This window comes from Molossus molossus, unplaced genomic scaffold, assembly GCF_014108415.1.
Source record: "Molossus molossus isolate mMolMol1 unplaced genomic scaffold, mMolMol1.p scaffold_m16_p_10, whole genome shotgun sequence".
Classification (NCBI taxonomy): Eukaryota; Metazoa; Chordata; class Mammalia; order Chiroptera; family Molossidae; genus Molossus; species Molossus molossus.
In genome coordinates, this window is record NW_023425345.1 from 134,800 (window position 1) to 159,839 (window position 25,040).

The 25,040-nt window shown below is 60.7% G+C and overlaps 1 protein-coding gene across 1 annotated transcript in view; it reads left to right on the forward strand.

Moving 5' to 3' along the window:
- SHISAL1 (shisa like 1) overlaps positions 1-25,040 on the forward strand; it is a 59,478-nt gene that overhangs the window by 3,319 nt on the left and 31,119 nt on the right. Inside the window, exons 2-3 of the mRNA XM_036252796.1 lie at positions 20,073-20,168; positions 22,448-22,661. Of these exons, the coding sequence (XP_036108689.1) occupies positions 20,105-20,168; positions 22,448-22,661 (278 nt within the window). The 5' untranslated portion in view covers positions 20,073-20,104. The remainder of the gene's footprint in view (positions 1-20,072; positions 20,169-22,447; positions 22,662-25,040) is intronic.

Consider the following 25,040-nt stretch of genomic DNA (forward strand, 5'->3'; position numbering starts at 1 on the left):
TTCTCGGGGGTGCTCCACCTCTGTTGGCTCAGCCTCTGGTGCTTCAGCTTCTCCCCAGCTGATTCACACAGAAGGTTCGTGCTGGCTTTGGAATGAACCAAGAACCCCATCCCCTGCTCCCCCAGAGAGGCTCTTCCCAGCCCAGCTGGAAATTCCTGGAACAACAGTCACCCCCTAAGAGCAGGGGGGCCTTACTTCCTAGACACTCTTTTGTGAGGTGGGGTCCGGACCCTGGCACCAGTGAAAGTGAGCAGGGTGAGCGGGTGCCCTGCCCGCCCGGAGCCATGCCCTGCTGGGGACTTCACGGTGCCTCTGTGGGGTGGCTCTTGGCCCACAGGCCTGGCAAGAGACAGTCCCATCTCCTCCTCCCTACCTCCCCCCCCCCTCCTCCCGGCACATGCACACCTGATCCCTTCTCCCTGTGTGACCCCCTTGGGGAGATAGAGGACACCCCCGGGCCCCTCAGACCTACCCCCGGGGAGCACTGGCCTAGACATGACCAGGGCTTGGGCTCTGTTTGATGACCGACCTGGCACCCCGCCTCAGTAGTGTACCCCCCCAGGTGTCAGCTTGTCCTTCCTCTTCTCCTTGGCTGTTACCAGGTTGGGAACTTGGGGGGCCCTTCTCTGAGCATCCTGTCTTCCCCACTCATCGGCAAACACTGCCCTCCGGGCCGGGCTTTTCTGTTCAGCAGCGCAGGGACTGAGAGTTTGGTGGGGAAGGCGTTGGTAGGGTTTTCGGCATGGGAGCGCCCACTCTCAGAGTTGGGGGACAAAGACAGGGACCCGAGGGGGTCGGAGGCCCGGGTACTGGGCTGTGGTGGAGGGAAGCCCAGACGGCTGCCGCCTGGCCTTGTCTGCTCACCCATATACAGACGGGGACACTGAGGCCCAGAGCCGGCTGGTGCCGCGTCAAGGTCACAGTGAACAGGGGGTCCCGGAAGACCAAGGATGTTCACCGTCAGGGTGCAGACCCGGTGGGCAACGTCCAGAGGCCTCGGGCCGCTGCCCAGGGTCGGGGGAGGGGTGCAGACACTCCTTGGACAATGCAATTTGCACCAAAACCCCCAAGGCCTCCCTTCAGAAATAAGGCTTCAGAATCCCCCCCTCCCCGGCCATCCAAGTGGAAAAGCAGAAGCCCGATGAAATGCAAATGCCTCCCGTCCCATCCTTCCCCACGTCAGACGTGAATGGAGCGCTCGCTGCGGCGCGTTCCCGGTGCGCGCTCCCGACGCCCCCCCCCCCCTGGCCGGGCGCACACCGCCCCGCCCCGCTGGCCGCACGCACAGCCCGCCGCAGCCGCTCGCTAACTCGCCCTCCAGAAATTAAGAAATAATGCACGAGTTTCCCAAATTACACCCATTTAACACTGAATTAAGTTCTGGAAGCTCTAAGAGAGCCCTGGGAGGGGATTTTTTTTTTCTTTTCGGTTCACACTTCCCTAGAAAATGAGACAAACCGTGGTCTTTCAGACGCAGCGACAGGACCGGGTTGTTCCTGCCTGGCACGCCCGCCAGGTGCCCGGAGGGCGGGGGGCGCCCTGGCTGCTTGGCTCTGGCATTGGCGTTGGGAGATCGGGCTGGGAAAGTTTGTCTCCTGCGCCAGAGCCGCAGCTCCTAGTCGAATAATGGGCTCAAAATAAAGTGCCGCTTTCTTCGATATTGGCACAAATGAAAAATAAAGGCAAATTCCTTCCATACTCCAGTGTGAGCATTTCCTCCCCGGCTCCCTGAGCGGGTTACAGAAACCGCCGTGATCTGCTTTCACTGGGGGCTCGTTCCCTGTGTCGGGGAGTCGCCTGCATGCAGCCGGATCTCCAGAGCCACAGAGAATGCATCTCGCTTCCATCCACATTCCCCAAGCACCTCCCCTGTGCGGGACACAGTGCTGGGCCCAGGGGACACCAGGGGATTAAAACAGGACCTCGCCTGGTGGGGTTTGCTTGTTATAGTATGTTTGTTATGGGCAGGAGAACGGAAGAAAACCGGATGTCCGTGAGGCCCCACCCTGCCCAAGTGGTCACGGAAGGCTTCCTGGAGGAGGGGACTTTTGGCTTGGGTCTTGAAGGGTAGATAGGAGTGTGCCAGGCAGATGAGGGCAGAGACCATGGCAAGAACAGGAGCAGCCTGAGGAAAGTCTTGAAGTGCGTTTCAGACAGGCGTGGCCTCCCAGGGGCATCTTCAGATTTGAACGTTTGCAGGTTTCTTTGTTACAAAGCCTTTCGTATCCGCGTCTCCCAGCACCCTCAGGCGCCCCGAGGGTGCTCTCCAAGGCTCCCTAAGGACAACAGAGCCCGGAGAGGAAAGCGAGGTGGCCAGGGTAGGCCAGGCAGGGCTCTGAAACCCGAGGTTCTGGATCAGAGGCTGGGGGTGGGGGCAAGTATGGAAAGTCGTTATATGGAAATTCTAAAAAAATCAAGGGACCACAGACACTGCTACCCACGTCGACAGTGTTCCCTTTCTCCCTCGCCTGCGCCCTGCTCCTTCTCGGGGGCCAGCTCTGAGCCTTGTTCTCTGCACCCAGAAAGTGGGGGGTGGGACCTCTGTCTACCCATCTGCAGGAACCCTCGCATCATCCCTGAGTCCCAGGGGCCCAGCCCGAGGTCTGCAGCCTTCAGCCCAGCGGGAGTCCAGCACACCCCCCTGGGCTTGCTTCTGAAGGTCTTTGTAGCTTAGATTTTTCAGGGAGCAGGTCAAGAGTGCGGCTGGATCTGGGTGTAACTGTCGGGAATCTGATCCCTGGGACCTGGAGGCCGCTGGGGAATGAGCTGGGCCTCTGAGCTGAGGCCCATCGTCAGGGCGACGGGCCAAGCTGGAGGCAGGCTCCTGGCACGGATCCCGGAGAGCAGCCCGGGGTCCCGGCTGTGCTCAGGGCTCCCCCCTGGACAAGTCTCCCCGCTGCTGCTTCCACACCCCGAGACCCTGGGCAGCTTATGTAACCTCTGAGCCTCAGTTGCCTCATCTGCAAAAGGGGTTATGTGTGAAGCAGATCCGCTGTTTGCCGAAGGTGCTTAGTTCCCGCACAGCGTGCGCTCAGGAACGCGTCGGCAGTCTGGGTTCTCGCGGGTCACCGTTGACAGGAACTTCGCGCGGACTCTGTTGGAATCACTCCTGCCCCTCCGGGCAGCAGCCAGGCGGGAACTGGACCTGCTCACCCCGGAACCCCCAGCGCGGGGATTCCACGACAGCGGTTGTTGATTGAATGAGGAAATGAATCAAGTGAGCCATTAGACCACAGTGGTGCCTGCCCAGTGCCATGGCAACCACAGAGCTGGTGAGACGAGTCAGCCTCAGCTGCCTGGCTTCACACCCCAGCTCCGCCTCCTACCTGCGGCCACCGTTGGGCTGCTTATTTCAGCTTCGATAATGCTGATACTAAGATGACTTACAAGGGTGGTTGTGAGGATTAGAGGTAAGGAGCGCAGCATTCCAGTCTCCTGGATCCATGACAGTGATGACCATTGTTTATTACCCCAGTCGCCACCACTAATAGCTGTGTTACCTTGGGCAAGTTACATAACCTCTCTGAGCCGCGGTTTCTTTCTTTAAAAATGGCGATAGCATCCACCTCATAGCATATTCTTTCGAGAGGTAAGTGAGTTGTTCAGGAAAGTGCTTGGTGCAGAGACTGGCACCTAGTAAGTGCTCAGTAAATGGGATTGTTACAATGATCTCCACCGCTACGTTGAGTAACAGACACCCAGGAGACGCAGAAGCAGTGTCCTCGCAGGGTGGAGGCAGCTCTGTAGCCGGCCCCCAGCCCCGGTGTCTTAGGACATGTCTGTAAACGAAGGGATGGACAGATGGATGGATGGGTGGGCGGGTGGGTGGATGGATGGATGATGGATGGATGGGTGGATGGATGGGTAGATGGATAGATGGATAGATGGGTCAGTAGGTGGATAGGCAGATGAGTGGGTGAATGAATGAATGATATCCATGAAGAAACATCGAAAGTCTAAGATCAGGGCAGCTCAGGAAGAGGGCAGAGGACTGGGCCACAGGTTGCCTTTTGAGGGCCATGAGCAATGAGGTGGGATGCATCTTACAGCCAGATATGGTCTCCTCTCTGCAGGGACATTTGTTGTCCCTATTTCAGGGATTGGGGGGGTGGCCAGTCAGGGGCCCAGGCCACCCGGTGTCTTCGATAGTCTGGCTCTGGAGCTGGACAGAGCTGAGTTCAGCCTGTGGCGTCCTCTTCGGTGCCTGAACCACAGGCCCCTCCATGGTGCCGGGGGAGGCTGCCTTCTCGGGGCCGTCGTGACGGGCAAAGATAACACGTCTGAGTGCCGTGTGTGCTCTGCGAGGTGCAGCAGGCCCCCCTTCCCTGCAGTTTCACTTTCTGTGGCTTCTGTTCCCACGGGCGACCACAGTCCGAAATAGTAAACGAAACGTTCCAGAGAGAAACAGTGGATACGTTTTAAATCGTGCGCCTTCTGAGGTGCGCGATGGAACCTCGTGTCACGCGGGACGTGACTCATCCCTTTGTCTGACACGGCCACGCCGTGGATGCTCCCGCCCGTCACTCGGTGGCTGTCTCGTTATCAGATCCACAGCAGCGGTATCATCGTGCTTGGGTTCGAGTCACCTGTAATTTATTGTTATGATTATTCTATCTTGTTCTTAGTGGTTGTTAATCTCTTACTGAGCCTAATTTAGAAATGACACGTCATCCTGGGGATGTGTGTACTGGGAAAACAGAGTATGTGCAGGGTTCGGTCCATCTGCAGTCTCAGGCATCTGCTGGGGGTCTTGGACCATCTCCCCTGAGGACAAGGGGGAGACTGTGCACTGACAGTCCAAGAGGGTGTTTGGGCTCCATATGGTGAGTGATCGGTTGCAAAGGAGCTTGGAGCAGGTGTGGTGTGGTCCAGACTGTCCGATGCCCGCCTGGGGCCCGAGGCAAGGGGCGGGAAGGAGGGCACCATCCACCAGTGGATTCGCCTGCTGAGAGCCAGAGGACAGCCCGGGGATGGGGGCAGTATGTCCCAGCCCCCTGGGAGCCCTGCCTGCTGGGGAGACCCCCTCCTCTCCTTGCTGAAGCCCCGTTCTGGGTGCAGGCAAACACCTGGCTTACGTCCTGCCCGAGGCTCAGAGAAGGGACATGACTTCCCCACAGCACACAGCTGCTAATTGGCAAAGCCAGGCGTCAGCTCTTCCCTCTGGGGGAGCTGGGATACCCCCGTGCTCACACCCCACTACCGTGTGGCCGCACCCAGCCACCTCGGCACTCTCTGCCTCAGTTTGTCCTCTGTAAAATGGGGTTCACAGCAGGCCCCCCTATGTCGCATCTGCGCGAGGCTTACTGAGGCAGTGTTCTGGGAGGGGCCCTCCACAGGGTCTCCCTTGTCCTGGGGAGAGATGGGGGTAGCAGGCCTTTGTGAAGGGGTGGGCCTGGGAGGCGCCAGTGAGCAGCTGCACTGGGGTGGTCCCAGCTTGTCTGGGCCCAGAGGTCAAGGGTGGCAGGGTCTTTAACACCCAGAGTCTGGGTTCTGCTGCTGCTCCTCAGAGGGGGCCAGGTGTCAGACGGGAGTGGGCGAGCCATTTGTGGGGTGCGGCCATGCGATACTCCTGAGGTGCCCAGGGCTGCCTTGGCGAGCTCGTGGTCTGCAGGAAGACTGGGCACAGCTGCCTTTTCTGCCCTGGGTGTGGGTCCTGCGTAAGGGACTTCACAGGTGTGGGTCATAACAGAACGGGGAGCAATTCTGCCTGGGGTGAAGGGGCGGAGCATCAAGGAGGCCTTCCCGGAGGAGGCGGCACCCAAGGAGGCAGAAAGTAACAAGGCAGGGGACACTGAGGCGGAGGGAGCACTGCACGGGCAGCCTGGGACCTCCGGTCCGTGGCATGGCTGTCCCCTGGCATCTGGAAAGCTGAGCAGGTGACGCAGTGGGGGTTGGCACTGGACTGACCCCTGGGGACTCAGGGAAGTTGAGGCGATACGTGGCCTAAGTGCCACCCCGGCCACTGCTGTCTGGGGCAGACATCACTAACCAACCCCTCACAGCAGGAGCCGATGTCCCTGGGCCCAGCTGCCCTGGGCAGCCCCGCGCGGTCAATCCTGTCGGCGTCCGAAATGACATGTTTGCCCTGCGGCTGTGGGCCCAGGGAGGATGACCGTCCCTCCTGCTGTGGAGGTCGTGTGGCTCACCCAGCACCACAGCACTTAGCTGATGGGAGAGGGGGGCAGGCTGCAGCCCCTACTGCACTGGGCCTTCGGGCTCCCACGTGGCCACCCCCACAGTGCCCAGGGAGTGCCGTCCTTCATGGGGCGCGCAGCCCGGCCTTCCAGACCAGTGCCAGTGGTGTGGGCACGAGCAGCGCGGGGAGAGCAGACGCCCCCACCGGGAGCCCGGCTGACCCCTGCAGGCCCCTGGGCCGGCGAGGCAGCAGGGACACCTGACCGTCCAGCCAGGGCCCGGCAGCAGCGCGGGGTCACGGTGGAGAGCCAGGGCCCGGCAGGATTCTGAGCAGGACTAGGGAAAGATTAGGAGACTTTTCTCTCGAAATTCAAACAATTGGACAATCTGTTCTGGATCGATTTAGAAGCAGTGAAATGAAAAAAAAATAAAAAGAAACTATCGTGTGAAAGCTATTTTCTGTCCCTCGCAGTTGGGAAGAGGGACGAGCTGGAGTGTATTTGCGGACTGTCCGAGGCCGTGGCTGGGGCCTCACCTCCTCGCTGCCCCCCGCCCCCCGCCTGGACCCACTCAGCCCTCCACCCCCTGCCCCCTCCTCCTCGTGCCCAGTGCTGGGCTGGCAGCCAGGGGCCTCAGAGGGGCATCAGCTCTGGCTCCAGCCTGGGGAAGCCATCAGTCTGCAGGGGCCTGGCACGTGGGCGTAGCCAAGACAGGTACCCCGAGGGTGGTCCTTCCCCCGAGGGTGGTCCTTCCCCCGAGGGTGGTCCTTCCCGGGCAGACAGGGTGGGAGGCGAGGGGGTCTGTCCTTCCCTCCAGACCGCAGCATCTCCATGCCAAGGACAAGAGTGTTTGTCTAGTTAGGTTTGTGCCCTCAGGGTCTAGAGTTGGGGCTGGCAGGTAGTATGTGCTCAGTAAAGCCTCCTGCCTGAGCGATGGGCGGAAGACAGACAGACAGACAGGGAGGGGGGGCAGAAAGGAAACAAAGGCTTTGAATGAAGTGACCTACCTGCTCACGGTCACACGTCTGGTAGTCACCAAGGCGGGACTGAGACCGGCTCTGCACCCCAAGACTGGACGTCCCCCACCACACCTGTCCGTGGGGCCAGGCATATGTCTGAGATAGTTAGGGGCCTCCCACAGTAGTGACCCCTCTTTTCCCAGGCGTGGTCCAGCCCACTCCTGACACAACTCCTACGTTTATTTATTCATGACTTGAGCCAAATGCTGATTGTTTTAAAATAAGCTTGTTCAACGTGAGGCCAGACCAGCTCAGGGGGAGGGGCGGGGCAGGTCCACCCCCAGCTTCTCCCAGTCTGGAAGGGTCTCCGGGTGCTGGGAGCACGCCTGACGGGGCAGGACAGGTGAGCAGTGGGACCAGCCCACTGCAAACATGGTCTTCTTTTTGGGGTGCAGGCTTTGGGGGAGTCCCACGGTTTGGTTTTGGGAGTGGCAGCTCTCTGCCCACCACCCCTTCCCCGCCAAATGCCCAAGGCCAAGAGCCTGAGACCTGAAAAGAACCTGGACTTGGGAAGGAGACCGACTTCAGCCCAAGTCCCGGAGCTCAGCCGCTTGTGACCTTGGGCAGGTAGCACAACCTCTCTGAGTCTGGGTGCTCTCATCTGCAGACTGGGGGCAGTGGTCCTGCTGGTTTTTGAAAGTGGAAGGAGACACCGTTGGCCGCGGGCCCACCTCGGGCTGGACACACAGGAGGTGCTCAGGGGTCTCTCCTGCTTCTGCTGTGCGGGAGGCCAGTTACGACACCCGGGCGGGTCCCGCCTCTGCAGCCTGTGGGCTCCGGTCCAGAGCGGGTCCGTCCCCCAGTGGACACCCCTGCAGTGCACATGGCTAAGAGCCCACCTGGAGAGGCGTGGATGACGCTGGGTGTGCCGGCGTGGAGGGCGCCCTGAGCTGCCACCAGGAAGGAAGGAGGGGGAAGCCTGTGTGCTGACCGCCTCCTGACCGCCAGCACCGTCCAGTACGGTCTCACTTACTCCTCACGCTGCCCACGTGAGCTGACGTTAGCACCCCACGTTACAGGGAGAGGCCCAGAGAGGCTGTCACATGTCCAGGGTCGTAGGGCAACTGCGTCCCCTCCCCCGGGCCAGCCTGCCCGGTCCTCTGTCCAGCCCCGGTGCAGCCCTCCGCCCAGTGTTTCTGGGGGGCATGCAGGACAGGGGTCTCCCTCTCCCGGCCCCGCCTCCACACCCACCCAGTAGCTCACCGCTCACTCACTCTTCCTTGAGATTGGCCATGGGAGGGGCCAGCGGAGGGGGGCAGCAAAGCCAAGTGGGGGACCTTGGGCTGAGGATGACTGAGTTCAATTTGGGGTGCAACAAATTGGGGTGCCTGGGCCTCAGAAGTGGAGGTGAGCGGATGAGGCCGTTGTCCAGGTCTGGACCCTGAGAGGGGTGAGCAAGGGTTTGCAAATGCTCAGGAGATGGCCCGGCGCCACTTCCTGCCACCTTTGGAAGTGTCCTGCTTGTCCTGCTCCCCTGGCCGTCCGGCCCCTGCCGCCAGAGCCCTCGTGGGTGTGGAGTGTCGGGAGGCCAGGCCCGGTCAGTGCGGCCGTGTGGCGACCCAGAGGGACACGGTTCAGACGTGCGTCCTGTCCCTGCCCGGCTCTCGCCAGTCGCTGGCTCACCTCCCACTCGGCAGCTTTGGTGCCAGTTACAGAGAGTGTGGGTGGGAGGCTTGTTAACCCCAGAAGTGGCGCCGTGTCCAGGTGTGGCGCATGGACGGGCCCCCCAGGCCAGCCGGGGGTGTTGGAGGTGCCAGGCCGGGTGGGAGACCATCCCTGTGGTCTCTGCAGCCCTGTTTGCTTAGGGTTGGAGTTGATCGGTCTGAGGGCAGCTTCCCGTAGTCCCAGGTGCCGTCTGTGCTTGTGGCAGCAGCTGGCCCCTTGGTGCCCTGGTTCGGTATCCCTCGATTGGCAGACCCTCCCCCGCTCCTGCACCCAGGCCCCCAGCAGACCAGAGGGAGCCTGCAGGGCCTGTCAGCTGCCTGGAGGACCTGCTGCCTCGGTGCCGCCCACTCCAGGGCTTCTCGGACCGGCCGGCGCCCGGGCGCCCAGCCTCTGACCTGCAGTGGGCGGCCCAGGAGCCTGATTTCCGTCCAGACCCCAGCAGGTGCCTGGGATGCTCGGCTGTCGACTCTACTTTGGGAGCCAAGGCTCTAACACAGGGGTTCGAAAACTGGGGCTGCCTGGTTGTGTTAATAAAGTTTTATGGGAACAACCTCAGCCACGAATCAGCGTTGTCTCCAGCTACGTTCTCCCTATAACCGCAGAACTGAGTTGTTGCACGAGACCTGGTGGCCCCGTCTGGTACCTGCTGCCTGGCCCTTTCCAGAGAAAGCCCCCCGACCCCTGCTCCAGCACAGTGGCTCTCAAATTGAGGGGGAATCGGAATCCTCTGGGCAGCCGGGAAGGTGCCCGGTTCGAATCCACAGGCCAAGGGGCCTGAGAACCCACGGTTCTGACCAGCTCCCAGCTGGAGTGCAGGCCCACGCTTCAGGCAGCCCCGGCCCAGAACCTCCCACGACAGTCTCCATGCATCTCATCCCGCCCTGAACACCGTCCCCGTGAGATAGAAGAGGAAACGGAGGGTCTGAGAGGTGCTTCAGTCTCCCAAGGCCCGGAGCTGATAAGCTGTGGCTCTTCCCCACCCCGTGCTGCACCCTGACCCAGGTACCTCACCCCAGGGTGCAGCACATCCGGGTACCACACGCTCTGGGTACGGCACACCTTAGGTGTAACACACCCAGGGCACAGCACGCCCGGTACCACACGCTCTGGGTACGGCACACCTTAGATGCAACACACCCAGGGCGCAGCACGCCCAGCGGGGTTACCTGTCCTGCTCTGTTCCGTGCCTGGTTCCACACTGGTCCTGCTGAGAGCGGTAGCGACACCTCAGCAAGTGGCAGAATGTCATCGTCCACGGAGTGTTGGGGGAGCTCAGGTGTCAAGGGCACGGCCGAGACAACTTATCCCCAGCGGGCTTGCTGTCACCCCCTGATAGCGGCAGGTGCGTTCCGTTAGCAGCGTGTGCTCGGTGTCCGCCCGCCTCAGGCAGAGACCCGTCCTGGCACCCCCGAATCCCCTGACATCACCGTGCCCAGCACGCTGCCATCTCTCTCAACCTCCCGTGGCCTGGAGAACGGAGCGGCTGGGCACCCACGTACCGAGGGAGAAGGAGCGGCGGGCGCCGGGTCCCCTGCCCAGGCAGGTCAGGGGCGGCAGTGGGCTCTGCGCCTGGACCACGCCAAGGTCCACCCGGGGCGGTCAGTTCGCTGTTACAGGACGGTGCTTCGTGATCTGGCACCCCAGTTTACAGATGAGGAAACTGAGGCCCGGGGCAAAGGGGCAGGTGTCTGGGACTCCGCAGGCGGAGGCCAGGGGTCAGTGTGGAGACATCTTTACTGGAATCGGACAACCCCAGCACCCAGGGTCAGCCTCCTCGAACCCAGCACCCAATGTGAGGCCCGAACACGGGCCGTGTGCCCTCCCGCACCCGTCCCCCCAGGACCACCGCCCCGACCCACTGCCCCGTGCCCTGGCACAGCTGCCGCGTTCCCCGGAAGCCCACAGTTCTCCAGCTCGCTCTAGCCTCAGGCGGTCAGACCGTGTGATGGGGACAGGCTTCCCCCTCGGCCGCGTGGCTGTGCTCACTCGGGCGGTAGACGGTCCGGCGGTAGACGGTCCAGCTGTGTTTTCCCATCTGCCCGTTCGGGGCGTCTCCAGCGTTTTCCTCCCACAAACAGTGCTTCTGAGAACATCCTCGTACCCGGTGCAGCGGGCCAGCAGGGCCCGCCGAGCCCAGGAGGGGGCGGTGCCGGGCAGCACAGCCCCGCGGGCACCTGCCCCGGCCTCCCTGAGCTCGCTGTGGGCTGAGCCCCTCCAGTGCCCTCGCCCGGCAGGCCTGGGGGAGGGAGGGAACGCGTGCGTGCCGGGTGCCCACGAAGAGCAGGCTCCAGCTGCACAGTCGAAGTCACAGGTGCCCGGGGGGCCGCTTTGACTGTAACTTAGCAACAGTGAGGCAGGGGGACATCTGTCGTACTTTCAACAATAAGGTGCATTAAAAAAAAATAAAAAATAAAACACACATAAAGAACAGAGAGGCAGACCGGGCTCAGAGAGGTGAAGGGACTCGCCTGGGGGCGCACAGCCGAGAAGTGGCAGAGCCCGGGGTTCAGGCCGCAGGCTCGGAGCCCTTCCTCCGGGTCTGCGCAGGCCAGAGGTGTGGGGGGCCTTCCCTGTGAGCGCTCGCGAACACCTGCTGGATCCAGGCGCTGAACGCACGCTCCCTGTCCCTTGTGTCCCTCGGTCCCTCTGCTGGGAACACTCCCTCAGGAGTCCAGTCCCAGCCCCTACAGACGGGCTGTGTGCCTGTGACTCCTCTGCCTCGGCGCTCTGTGTGCCGTGAGCAGAGCACTGGCCTCTTCACGGGACAGGAAGGGGGTCTGTCTCTGGCCCAGCTCAGGACAGGCAGGCTGGTGGCACTGGGAAGGGAGCTGGCCTCCTCCGGGGCCTGGCCTTCAGTGCCTCCATGGCACCGGCCGGGGCAGAATGCTGACTGAGGGCATGGCCTGGATGTGGGGTGGGAGGGGGCAGGGTGGTGCCCAGGACGTGTGGCCACAGAGGATAGCAGGCCCCCTGGCCGTGTCCAAAGGGCCGTGGAAACCACCAGTGTGTTTGCAGCAGCCGCCGGCGTGGGCAGCCCTCCCGGCAGAGAGGTTGTGTGCTGCTGGGTGGGGGTGGCCCCGGGGAACATGGGCGCGGGGCAGCCAGGGGGTCAGTCAACTTTAGAGTCAGGCGGACATTGCCCCGGCTGCCGGGGTCTCTGTGTCTCGGTTTCCCCAGAGGCCGATGTGGGGACTGAAGACGCTCAAGTACGCACGTTGCCTGGGCAGGGCCTGGCACGGAGGAGGGCAGGGGCCGTGGTGTCACTAACCCACATTTGACCGGCCGAGCGTGAGGTCCCAGGGAAGGAATCACACAAGTCTGGAAGCGTTCGTATGGAAGCTTCCTCAGGGGCACCCCCACCCAGACCAGGATGCCCAGAGTCACGGCATTCGGGTGTTAGGGTGGCTTCGTGGGGGTGGGGTGGTCTGTTCAGCCCACCACAGAGTGTAAAGTCCCCAGCCCTGTGCCCACCCAGCATCACAGTGTGGAATGAATGAATGAACGAGTGAGTGAATGAGAAATGAGTGAATGAACGAGTGAATGAATGAAGAATGAATGAATGAATGAATGAATGAATGCCAGCCTCCATTACCTCCTTGGCCTCTGCCAACACCCCATCAGGGGGTGTGTTATCCCCACTGACGCATGGGAAACAGGCTCAGCAGTCTCCCGCCCAAGGAGGGTTGGGGCCAGGACGCCTGGCGTGGAGGGGCCGGGATAGAGACCCACGCGTCGGAAGGAGCCGGGCGCCCTCCGCCAGGCCCCGGGCATGTGTCTTTCCTCCTTCTGCTGACACTTGAAGTGATTCATTCTTCACGAGGTGTTTCTGTTTCTCCAGTGGGAGAAACGCGCCGCTGGGATTTCCAGGGTTGTTTCATCTCACGATGCAGCCAAGTAATTCAGGACAGCGGAGCGAGGCAGAGATGGGCTGAGTGGCCAAGGGCCCGTGATGGTCTGGGCTGAGCCATCCCTTCACCGGAACGGGCTGGCGAGGAGCCGGGGCTGAGGCCTGCGGCCGGGGAGCAGGGCGTTTGTCCCGCCGGGGCCTCAGCGGACGGACATTTCCAGCTCAGCTCCTTCCGCTGTGTCCTCGGCCAGACCTGTCCTCTCCTGGGCCTCGGCTCCCTCACCTGTGAAGTGGGGAGAACACCGGTCCCACCTCGAAGAGTCAAGAAAGTAATGTACGCAAAGGACTTGCGGGCAGAGCTGGCCCAGGGCGAGGGTGCGAGGCAGGGAGCCATGGAAACGAGCCAGGGTTAGAACTTGAACCCAGAGCCCAGCCTGCAGGCGGGGAGCCTGTGGGGGTGTCGCTGAGGGAAGAAGGCCCAGACAGGGAGAGTTGGTGGTAACCTGTGCACTGACCCAACTATAACACCCATGCCGGCCCCGCCCCCACGCTGCCGTCTGAGGGGCACCCTTCTCCCTCCCTCCCGCGCTGACCCTGCAGTGGCCCGAGGAGCGAGGCTGACAGCCCACCTGACACGGGACAGTGGGGCTCAGGTGCGGTCAGTTTCTCCCAGGCCTGGGTCTGGAGATGGCTCTTCGCAGCACAGTGAAGCTGGCGTTTAGGCCAGAGAGTGTTGGAGGAGCTCCGCTCTCCGGCGGCCAACGCTGCTTCAGCCCTGCCCTGTCGCAGCCTGGGGGGCCAGGGGCCCGCAGGCCGCCTGGGGGCTTGTACCCGGCAGGGAGGCCCACACGGCCAGAAAGGAGACCTGCACAGGCAGGCGTGGTGCTCAGACTCCTGCGTTTGCTAAGGGCACGCGGGACCTCAGCTCCCTGAGCCGTCGGCAGGGGACACAGCGGCTCCAGAGAAGAGTCCTGTGCGGGGCCCGGGCTCCATGAGCCGCGTGCCCTGCTGGCTCTTCCGGACTTTTCCAGTTTCTTCGGCGCCCCAGCAGGGTGAGGACACCGAGGCCGCGAAGCAGCCCTCCCAGGTCGCCCCGCCGCCCAGGTCGCCCCGCCGCCCAGGTCGCCCCGCAGTAAGCGGCAGAGCCGGGAGTCCAGGCCGGCCCGAGCTCGGTTAGCGCGTCGCTGCCTAGGAACAACGCTTCGCCGTTTCTGAGCAGAGGGCCTCGCATTTGTCATTTTGTGCCGGACCCTGCAAATGACCCCGCCAGCCCTCGGTCCCAGCCCTTGTCCAGTCTGCAGGCTCGTGGAGGGGACAGACCTGCCCAGGGAGCCTGTGCCGAGCAGGGGGCACCTCTCCTCCGCCATCTGCGGTCGGAGAGCTGCGGAGAGCCCGGGGCGGGCCGACTGTGCAGGGGGCAGGGAGGCCCCTGGGAGGCACAGGCTCTGCGAGCTGTGTCCGATCTGCAGACGACGGGAAGGCACAGCGCGGTGGGGAGGGGACACGGGGAAGGGGCTGGAGGGCGGCCAGTGTGGCCAGAGGGCCGGAGTCTGGTGCCCACCCTGATGCCTAGAGAGGCCCTTGGAGGGTTTTAATGGGGAGGGGGCGATGTGATGGGATGTGCATTTTGAAAGCTGCTTCAGGGGAGGGCCCCACGGGACTGGGGCAGTTCTGGGAGACCTCCCTGGAGCTGGGTGATGGGGGGATGGCGGAGTCAGGAAGGGGACTTGCAGGTCCTCGGGGAGCGGTGTGGGCCATGGAGATGGGACGGCAGGGCCTCATGAGGGGCAACGAGACCACGTGGGGACGGGGCTGACGCAGGGCTGGGCGCTGCTGGCCGAGACCCTGTCGCTCTCGCCCGGCTCTGTCCTCCGTGCGTGTACCTAGCACCCGCGGGCACAGTGACGGTGCCCGCCGCTCCCTGCCCGCCGCTCCCTGCTGCGGGCACCCGGTCTCGCTTCATGTGGCTGCTGCGCGCCCCGGAGGGTTCATCCCAGGACTTCACGTTTCAGAGGGAGACCTTACGGCCCCGCGGTGGCGGTTGTCCTGCAGACAGACGTTGGCAGACTTGGGATCAGGTTGGCCCCGCCAGGGACAGGCCCTGGGAACTGGGGGACTTGCTGGAGGTCACACCTTGCCGCCAGTGCCCTGCGCGCTCAAACGCATGTGCACGTGCCATGTGTGCTGCTGGGGTGCGGATACGCTCATCACTCAGTGTAGAAGGGACGCGGGCACAGTTTGAACCCCGGCTCTGCCCCTCACGCTCCACCTGCACTGTTGGGCGCCTGCTTGTGAGGCCCCAGGGCGCTGCCCTTGTTCAGTGACCGCCTCGTAGCCCTCATGCTAGCACTCGTGAGAAGAAGGAGAATGTCCCAACCATGTGTGTAGCACGTGCAAAGGCCCAGCGGACAGGCAGATCCCGGAGGGCTGAACTGGAGGCAGCGGCGCCAGGACCACACGGGGGTCTCGGGAGTGAGTGTGGGCTTGAACTCGGAGCCACCGAGACTCCCAGAGAGGCAGGTGGGTGGTCAGAGAGCAGGCCCTGGGGCTCACCTAGCACCTGGTTGATGGGCAAAGCTTGGGCAGAGATAGCGGGCACTCACCGTGGGGCACCCACGGCACGCTAGCCTGCCCCAAATGCTTTGATGCATCATTTTATTCGAGTGTCACAGGGAATTAGATACTATTTTTGTCTCCATTCTAGGGCCAAGGACACTGAGACTTGCCCCAGGTCACATGGGGTGTGGTTGCAAAAGGTCGAGCCAGGACTCAGCCCTAAGCCATGGGGCCCATGCCCAGGGGCCCAGCTTCTGGGGGGGGGGGGTTGCTGCGCTGGACTTGGTCCAGCCAAGAGGTGATGATGGGCTGGGCCGCACCCAGGGAGGGCTCGGTAGGCTGAGCACGGTGGGCGGATGCTGAGCATCTCCAGGTATTAGGCCCGGGGCTGATGTCAGGCCTGGGGTGTCCACGGCAGCCCCCTTCCACCCAGGGCCACGGCCCTGCCCCCCGCCCCCCTCCCTTCTCCCGCCTAGCCTGTCCCACCGAAACAGATCTTCTGTTCCCGCCAGGACTTAATTCATCTTCCCCGGCTCTGTTTCTCGTCATACGGCCTCCTTCCTCTCCTCTCGGCCTCGCCAAATTCGATGTTTAAAAATAATCCTCAAATATGGGAACAGCAGTCCCGGCTGACCGGGGGGCCGACCGCAGAGATGCCTGCCTGACTCGTGATTGCGGATGCGGTCAGAGCTCAGGAGAGTCCCCGCTCATCCGGAATGTTCCTACAGCTATTTGAGTTTTATTGTCGGCCACGAGCAACCGATGTGGGCAGCTTACTGATTTTCAGAGAAATAGAACCTGGATGATACATCGAGTCTGCCTGTGGTGCGTGTGCCTTCTGGGGGCCTCGGGAGGCCCCGGGACCCCTGCCTTCTGGGAGGGAGAGTACATTTGGAGGCGGGGTGGCCTCCTGCCGGAGCTGCTGAGTGCTGTGTGACCTTGAGCAAGTCACTTCGCCTCTCTGAGCCTCCGTTTCCTTCTTCAGGAGATGGGGGTTTGATGACCCCTCCCTGGCTGAGGGGGGTGGCCTGAGGCCACTGGTAAAATCCAGAGCCCAGTTCCCGGGAAGAACTCAGCCACCGAAAGCCAGACCCCAGGCAGCAGTCCTTGAAGAAGCAGAGCCTGGGGGTGGGGCAAGGTGAGCTGCTCACCCTGTAGCCCACGTGCCCGCTACTGCTGGAGCAGCTTCCTGTACCTGTCACCTCGGGGTGTCCCAGGTGGGGGTACCTGACAGCTTGACACGCCCTCCCCACCGATCTCGGCAGCCCGAGCAGTGGCCAAGGAGACGGAGCAATCACAGGAGTGAGGCGCCACTGGGAACAGACGCGGCCACCCTGCGCAGTGTGGGGTACACCTGCCGTGTGCGGGGCCCAAATGCCCACAAGCCAGGGTAGCCCTACTACAGGCCCTGAGGCTGCTGTTCTGTCCCCCCAGACAGTCCCAAGGGCCCGGGGCTGGTGTCAGTTGGCTGGACTTTGGAGCCCAAGCCCTGTGGCCATGATCCCCTGCTGGCCAGGCCCTGGCCCAGGACGCTCCTGGGCTGATAGAGTAGGGCATGGGGGCCGATCACCCAAGGTATACTGGTGGGCATCCTCGTCCAGTGCACCTGAGGGCAGGGACTCCCTTCCTCCCTGTCCCTAGAACCCAGCTCAGGTCCCTTTCAACAGTCAGTGGTCAGTGAGCAGATGTTGAGAGAATAAATGAATTAATACATGAATGAAAGAAGAAATGGAATATGATAGGCTTCAGTGGAGAGACTGAGATTTGTCTCAGTGGAGAATCAAGGCAGTCTTCCTGGAGGAGGTGTTACTGGAACAGCTTCCAAGGTTGTACAGGATTTATTCACAGGAATGAGTGGGGGCACCCCAGGTGTGAGTGACAGCCTCCCCCAGTATATGCAGGGCTTTGCGGGGAGTGTGAGCCGCAGGAGAGAGGCCTGGGCACTTGGCAGAGGTGGACACGCCTCCCCCCTGGCATTCACTGAACAAAACCACCAGCTCTCAGACGAGAAGAGCCTGGAGACTGGAGTCTCATCTTTGCCCTCAGCGAACCTCGGCTTCCCCATCTGTAGACTGGGGCCACGTTGGAGGGGGAGTCATCTCAGAGGACCTGTCCCTCCCCACCCCACCCTCACCCCCACCCCACTGGAGCATTTTCCGCCGATCTCTAGGTTCCCCAGCAGAAATCCTTTCCTAAGCACTTTCAAATGCTTTAATCTCCTTCATCCTCCCAGGGCCCAGAGGGAGGCGGAGGACTCTGAGGCTCAGAGCAATTAAGCGGCTTACAGCCCTCAGGGCAGAGCGGGCTCGGGAGCCCAGGGGCCTGTCCTGCCGGAGAGGCGGGGGCCTTCCCCAGGCGTGGACACAGGGTCACAGGAGTAATCACTGTGGCAAAGCACTTCAGCTCCATCCTTGGGTCTTGCCACCCTCCCTTCTTGTATTCTGGCTCAGACTTCAGAAGGCCCCTGCCACCTCCCTGCTGCCACACTGTCTGCTGCTGGCCGAGAGGCGAACAGGTCAGGGCTGGGTCCTGAGCCTCCTGCGCTTGGCCTTGGGCCTGGCCCTGTCTCCTTGCTCTGAACGAGGCCGCCGGCCCCTGGGTCGCCCGGTGGCCTGCAGCTCTGTCTGCCTCTGAGCAGGACCCAGCTGCCCCAGGGCCGGCTGCTGTCCCTGCAGGGTCCCTGCCCGAGCTGCCAGCTTACTGGTGACCCGGAGCCCAGCCTGTAGCTGGGCCTGAGCAGGTGCCCAGGACAGTCGGGCAGTCAGAGGGCCCCTCCTGCGGGCAGCGTGCGGCCCTGCTGTTTCTGCTTCCAGAACCGTGGTCCCCGACAGCGGATCTCACCATGCACGTCTCCGGGACCACGCCCAGGGGCCGGAGGCCTCACCAGGGGAACGGGGCGGCACTAACATCAGAACCGGGGTGGAACAGGGCAGGGAGCCCACGGGGACCTGCTCTGCAGCTGGGGCACAGCCTGGCCGGGAGGGCCCACAGGGTCCCCACCCAGGTGGGCGCCACCCAGCTCACCAGGTGTCCACCGCGCACATCAGGGCCTGCTCCCAGGTGAGCGGGTGAGCATCCTGCCCCCTTCCGGAGGCTGCCGGAACAGGCCTGCAGACGGGCTCACACGCAGAACGGGCTCACAGAGGCCAGCATCCCGGATTGAGGCGTCTGCAGGGCTGGCTCCTGTGGGAGCCCTCAGGGCGACTGTCCAGGCCTCACCCCTAGTTTCTGGGAGTTTGGGGGTGATCCTTAGGGTTTGCTGACTTGTAGGCTCATCAGCTCAGCTTTTCCTGTGTGTGCATCTGTGTCCAAATTCCCTCTTTATAAGGACACCAGTCATGTTGGGTTAGGGCCCACCCTACTCCCGTATGACCTCATCTTAACTAATTACATCGTCATCAACCTTAATTCCCATAAGGGCCCATTCTGAGTAACTGGGGATTAAGACTTTAACGTGAACTTTGAGGGGACACAATTCATACATCATAATGGGGTACCATTAGGGAAGAGGGTGCCACTAGGGCCTCCTTTGGCCCAGAGCCTGACACATAAGTAGGCGCTCAACACATTCATCCCATCCTGCCTCTCTGCCTCTCCCCCCACCCCCACCACTGGCCACACTGGCCTCCCGGTGCTGCCACCCCAGGGCCTTTGCACTGGCTGCAGCCCGGTCTGCAGCTCTCTTCCGAGAGCCACGGCGCTGGTGCCGGCCTCGCTCAGTTCTGCTCCTCCTGAGGCCCCAAACCACCTGTCAAAGCAGCTCCCAGGCGGCTCTCTACACCCCCACACCCGGCTTTATTTCCCCAACTAGCTTTCTCTATTGTAAAATACACGAAGCGTAACACTTACCATTTGAACCATTTGTAAGTGTCCAGTGGCCTTAGGTACATACACTTTGCTGTGCCGCCATCACCACCCATCTCTAGAACTTTCTCATCTGCCCAAACCGAACCGGTTCCGTGGGACACGAACGCCCCGTCCCTCCTCCCGCAGGCCCCGGCGCCCACCCTTCCGCTTCCTGTCTGTGAAGCCGACTCCCCCGGGGCCCCCCTAAAGTGGAACCACACGAGTCAGCATCATGTCCTCAGATCATCCATATGGACAGGGTGGCCTTCCTCTGTAAGGCCGAACTATATCTCACAGTCAGGAGAGACCCCCATTCATCCGTCGATGGACCCCTGGGCTGTTTCCACCCTTCAGCTACTGTGACTTGTGTGCTGTGAACACGGGTGGACAAGTGCCTGTTCGACTCCCTGCTTCCTGCCCTTCGGGGTGCACCCCCGAGGCCTCGGGCATGTTGTGTGCGGTCCGTGCGCCGGCGGGGCCCGGGCCAGGGCTGGGACAGTTTGTACTTCATTCTACTTTGTCAGCTTAATTCACTAAGTGGCCCCAGTGCCCGGAAGGTGCCCGGCCCAGTGCACACCTGTGGAGGGGTTAAGGGGAGTCAGGGTTCTCGGCCCAGCAGGAGACCCGGGGCCACGAGCTCCGGAGGTCAGGAGCTGTCCCCGCGGGTCAGCCAGCCACTGTCATCCCCGCGCGCTCGCCCCGGCCGCCGCCTCACCCGCCCCCCCCCCCCCCCCCCCGGTTATTTCCGCCACCTGAGCCACTGTTCTTTGATTAAGTCTCGTTTTGCTGGGAAGAGAAAAGGAGGTGACAGTTGACTGGTGGGGGGAAGGTCAAGTGTCCCGGAGAGGAAATTGGATGGCGCGTCTCCACCCGCCACGGCCCGGCCCCTGCCCCCGGCGAACTCCCTGCGCTGCCTGTGCCACGGCCCCCGCTGTGGGCAGCGCAGCCGGGTCTGTCCCGCCGCCCGCGCAGCCCACACCAACCTCTCCGGATCTCGTTGCACAGGCAGCTCCGGACGGACCCATGCCAGCCAAACGATGACCAGTTGTGGCCAGCAGTCCCTGAACGCGCTCGCCGTCCTCTCGCTGCTGATTTCGGCAGGTAGAGCCTCCGCGGGTGCTCGGCGGGAGGGGAGGGCGAGGGGGCAGGGAGCCCCTTCCCGGGTCAGGGCCAGCGGGCCGGGTTCCGGGGGTGCCCCTATTGTCTCTCCCCTGCCCCACTGGTACCCCCTCGTGAGGAGCTGCTGTTTGACACTGTGCAGTGACAACCTGCTGTGTGCTGTGCCCCACACACCTGCCCTGGAGCTCAGCTGAGACCTTCTCTCGGACGCTGGGGGGTCACGGTGGCTGCCAGCCAGCCTGCGGGGGGCCTGGCTTGAATTCTCTCCCCTGCCTCTGCAAGTGAAAGGCAGGTGATGTGGTAGGCATCCCACTGTGTGGATGAAGACACTGAGGCCGGCTAGCCTGAGCCGACACAGCTAGTGAGGCTGGGGTTCGAACCCCGGGACCTCCTGGGACCCACCGGCTCCAAGGCTGTCCCGTGACGCCAGCCGGGGTCGCAGGGGGCTCTCACGCTCCTGTTGATGAAGATGGGCAGAAACCAAGTCCTGCTTCTCCGGAGTAGAGCTGGCTGACCAGACAAGCCGCCCTGACCCTGACTGCAAGGAAGCCCGAGAAGGCCCTGAGGCTCAGCCTTGGTCTGCGCCAGGCCCGGCTCTCCGGCTGTCTCTACCCCTGTCTCTCTGTCTCTGCCCCTGTCTCTCTGTCTCTCCCTCTGTCTCTCTGTCTGTCTCTCCTTCTCTCTCTGTCTCTCCCGCTGTCTCTCTGTATCTGTCTCTCCCTCTGTCTCTGTCTATCTCTCTCTCTGTCTCTCTGTCTGTCTCTCTCGGTTCCCCCCAACCCCCCGTGACCATTGCCCCTCCAGCGTGTCGTGCCCTAGGCCAGGGGCCCCAGACGCAAGCCCATCAGCATCACCTTCAGGGTTTTCCCACCCCTCCCCCAGTCAGGGCTTCTGATTCGGAAAGTCTGCGAAGGGCCTGAGAACCTGCATTTCTGACCAGTCCTCAGGATTGTCCAATGCGGCAGTCTGTACGCTACGACCACGGTTCCAGGCCTTGGTCCCTTTGCACAGTGGGCGTCCACAGGGTTCACCGAGAAGGCGTGTCCTCCTGGGCCATACTTAGTGACCCCCGCGTCCCACGAGAGGTGTTCTGTGTCCCAAGGTGCCGGCTGAGAAAGGGCCTGGAGCTCCCTGTGTCCTGAACGCTGGGACCCTCCCCCTGCAGGGGTCGTGCCCCTGTCCGCGGAAGAGGTGCTGGACTTCGGGCAGGGCAGGGGATTTCCCAAGGCCGCCCGGGCCGCCCACGGGCCAGCGAGGCCAGCGGGGACGCCCCCGGGCAGCCCGGCAGGTGCGGGGGCAGGGGCTGCGTCCCGACCACCCGCACGGAGCCCGAGCTTTGCGGGAGGAGCCTGTGCCCAGCGGAGCCTGTGTGGTGGGAGCGACGTTCAGCCAGCGAGGGCCCCTTTCAGCCGTACAAATTAGATACAGCGATCCCTTTTATGAAGACACTAATTAAGCCCGAGACAGCGGCTCCAGGTTTTTTCCATTGTTATATTTGTTCAGGCTCTCCCTCCTGTTTATCACCACGGGCCCGACTGGTAAATGCTGTCCTGGGCTGGCAGCAGCTTTGTGGCTAAACAGGCGCCTCTCTCCTCGACCAGGGCAGCTGGCACTGGGTGGGGGGGGGCCACCGGGACAGGCTCCTGGGGACCTGCTAGGCGCTGCTTTAGTAGAAACCAAGCTACGAATGGGGACGCCCTGTCTCCACGAGGGGGCCCACTTCTTGTGCCCAGGCTGCTCACCCCCAGGCCAGCCTGGGCTTGTCAGCAGGTCCCCCAGACCCCACAGCAGCGGAGATTATTAAAGCCAGGGATGGGGGCGTGGAGGGGGTCCCGTATCTGGGCAGGCCCGGTGGCTTCCAGCTCCCCCACCGCTGACCCGCTCAGGCAGGTCGCCGTAGCCTCTGAGCCTCAGTTGCTGCATCTGTAGAGGGGACCTCACACCCCCTGCCCGAGGAGCCAGGTGTTGAATGGGGCCGAGCTGGTGAGGCTCAGCGGATGCTCCTAGCTGAGTGCCTGCTGTGTGCGGAGCGGCTGCGGAGGACCGCGGGAGCCTCCGGTCGGGGGGACACGGTGTGAGCAGTGCTGTCGTCGAAGGGAGGTGATGGGAGCCTAGAGGGGCCTTCCTGACCGGTGGAGCTGGCGCTGGCCCCCCTGGGAGAGATGAGGCAGGCAGGACCCCGGGACAGACCCATCGGGCCCCACCCCAGTGCTCGTGGCTTGGTGAGGGGCCCCACCGAGCCCGGCGACTCTGTTTTCCAGTCTTGTCCGCGCATTTCCGGGTCTGTGAGCCGTACACGGACCACAAAGGCCACTACCACTTCGGCTTCCACTGCCCCCGGCTCTCGGACAACAAAACCTTCACCCTCTGCTGTCACCATAACAACACGGTTTTCAAATACTGCTGCAACGAGACAGAGTTCCAGGCGGTGATGCAGGTGAACCTCACGGCCGGCTCCGAGGGCTACATGCACAAGTAAGTGCCATGCAGGGGCCGCACACACCCCGCGTCGGGCCCCGCCAAGGCAGGGTGCCACCAAACGCCCAACCCCCCAGGGCAGCTGCTGGGTGGGAGGGATGGGGGGAGGGCCTGGAAGGGATCTGGGAGAGCTCAGGAGACCAGGCTTCATGGCCCGTTCTGTCCTCTGAGCTCTAGTCCTTCCATCTGAGAAATGGGCACATAATGCCTACCTCTCAGGGCTGCTGCAAAAATGAGGTCAAGTACATGGTAGGCTTTTAGGCAGAAAGTGCGTGGGCCTGGAATCCACGGGCCCCAGGTGCCTTCCTTCATTATTTGTTCAACAAATATTAATCGATCCTTTGACCCAGAGATTAATCCTACACAGCTTCTTTCCTTCAGGTGATTAAAACACGTGAGGCCAGGGCCCTGGTGGAGGGGACCATGGTGAGTGTAAGGAAAGGGGAGGGGTTCCCGGGAAAGCAGTCGGAGTGTGCTGAGGGGGGAACAGCACGCGTTTATCTCACTACGAGTTAAACTAAGCATCTTTTCACGTTTGTGAGCCATTCGCTTTTATTTTATTTTATTGCTTTTGCTGTGAGCTAGCTGTTTATGTCCTTTGTCATTTTCCTATTGAATTTTTGGCCACTTTCTTGTTTATTTACAGGAGCTCTTTATATATGAAGGAAATACTCATTACAGATCTGTTTTTAGTGCGTCTTTGAATTTGTGATGCTTTCTTTTTATGCTTAATTTTTAATTGTTATGTAATCAAATGGTAGCTAATTTTTTTTTAATGTCTTCTTGGGTTTTGTATCATACTGAGGAAGGCGTTCTCTACTCTGAAATCGTTAAATTTTTTTTTTTTTTTTTTACTTTTTTTAATGTTTTAATTTTTTGCCTTCAAATCTTTGTCAGAAATTTAGTTGGATGAAGGCTTCGAGGTAGGAATCAAACCTTATTGTTTTACAAATGATAGGCAGTTGTCCCAACTCCATCCACTGAATTGTTCATCTTTTCCCCCCTGGTGAGAAATGCAAGCTTAGCATATACTAAATTTGAGTATTAAGTGTGAAATGGATTCATTGGTCTTTCTGTCCATATGCTAGCACTAGACTATGTTCACTATTACAGCTGTGCCTCTGATGTGTTTTGGGTTTTTTTTTTTTAATCCTTACCCGAGGATGTTTTTATTGATTTTTAGAGAGAGGAAGGGAGAGAGGGAGCTAGAGGTAGAAACACTGACATGAGAGAGAAACAGTAATCAGTTGCTTCTTGTACGTGGCCCGACTAGGGATCAAACCTGCAACCTGGGTATGTGCCTTGACCGGGAATTAAGCCCACAACCGTTTGGTGTACGAGATGACACTCCAACCAACATGTCTTAAAGTCTTCCTGGTATATTCCCCATGGCTCTTTTGTTGTAGGAACTCTAGAATTAGCTTGTGTAGTACTCCTGCCCCTCTAAAAATCCAGTTAGTATTTTCTACTGAGAGTGTGTTGAATTCATAGATTAATTAAAACAGAATTAACTTTTTATGAAGCTAAATATTTCTATCTAAGAACATGGTATGTCTTCCCATTTGTTCAGAATTTCTTTCATAGTATTTTGGAGTTTTCTTCATATAGATATTATATATATATCTTTTGCATTTATTCTTGCATATTTATGTTTGTACTGTTACAAATAGGACCTTTTCTTCCACTACAACTTCTAAGCAACTGTTGTTTAGATGATAAGACCTGATGATTTCTACAGATGAATTTTATACTCAGCCACCTTACTGAAATTCCTTGTCTTTGTAATACTTTTTCAGTTGTTTCTCTTAGCTTTACTTATGCCATTTGCAAACAATGACAACTATTTCCTGCTTTCCAGTTCTGTTTTTCTTGTCCAATCATGTTGGCGAGTACCTCTAAAACAGTCTTTAAAATTGTTAGGCATTCTTTCTCACTTTAATGGGGATGCTTAGAATATTTTCCTAATAATTCTGAGGCTGATTCTTGGGGTGAATATATTTTTTTCATGATAAGGAAAAATCTACTTGGAAGGCATCTTTGTTGAGTGCCCATTGAAGGGCTCAGTGGTACCACTGGGAGGTAGTCGGGTGGAGGTCTAAGTCCCAGTCTCTGATATTGGGCTTGAGTACTTTGCCGTCATGCCATGCTCACTTGGGGAAGCCACCTCTTCCCTTCGGTCAGGCAGGAGATTTAACTCTCCTCCAATCTTCCCTCCTCCCATCGAGGCCAGCTCCCCAGCCCTCCTTCCTCAAATGCATGGGTGAATGTCTTCCCATCTGCTCAGGCCTTAGAATAATCCTGTGTGTGAAGTCATTCAGCAAGGCCTGTCCATCACTAGGGCTGGAATCAGACCTGGAATCTGACCCAAGCCTTTTA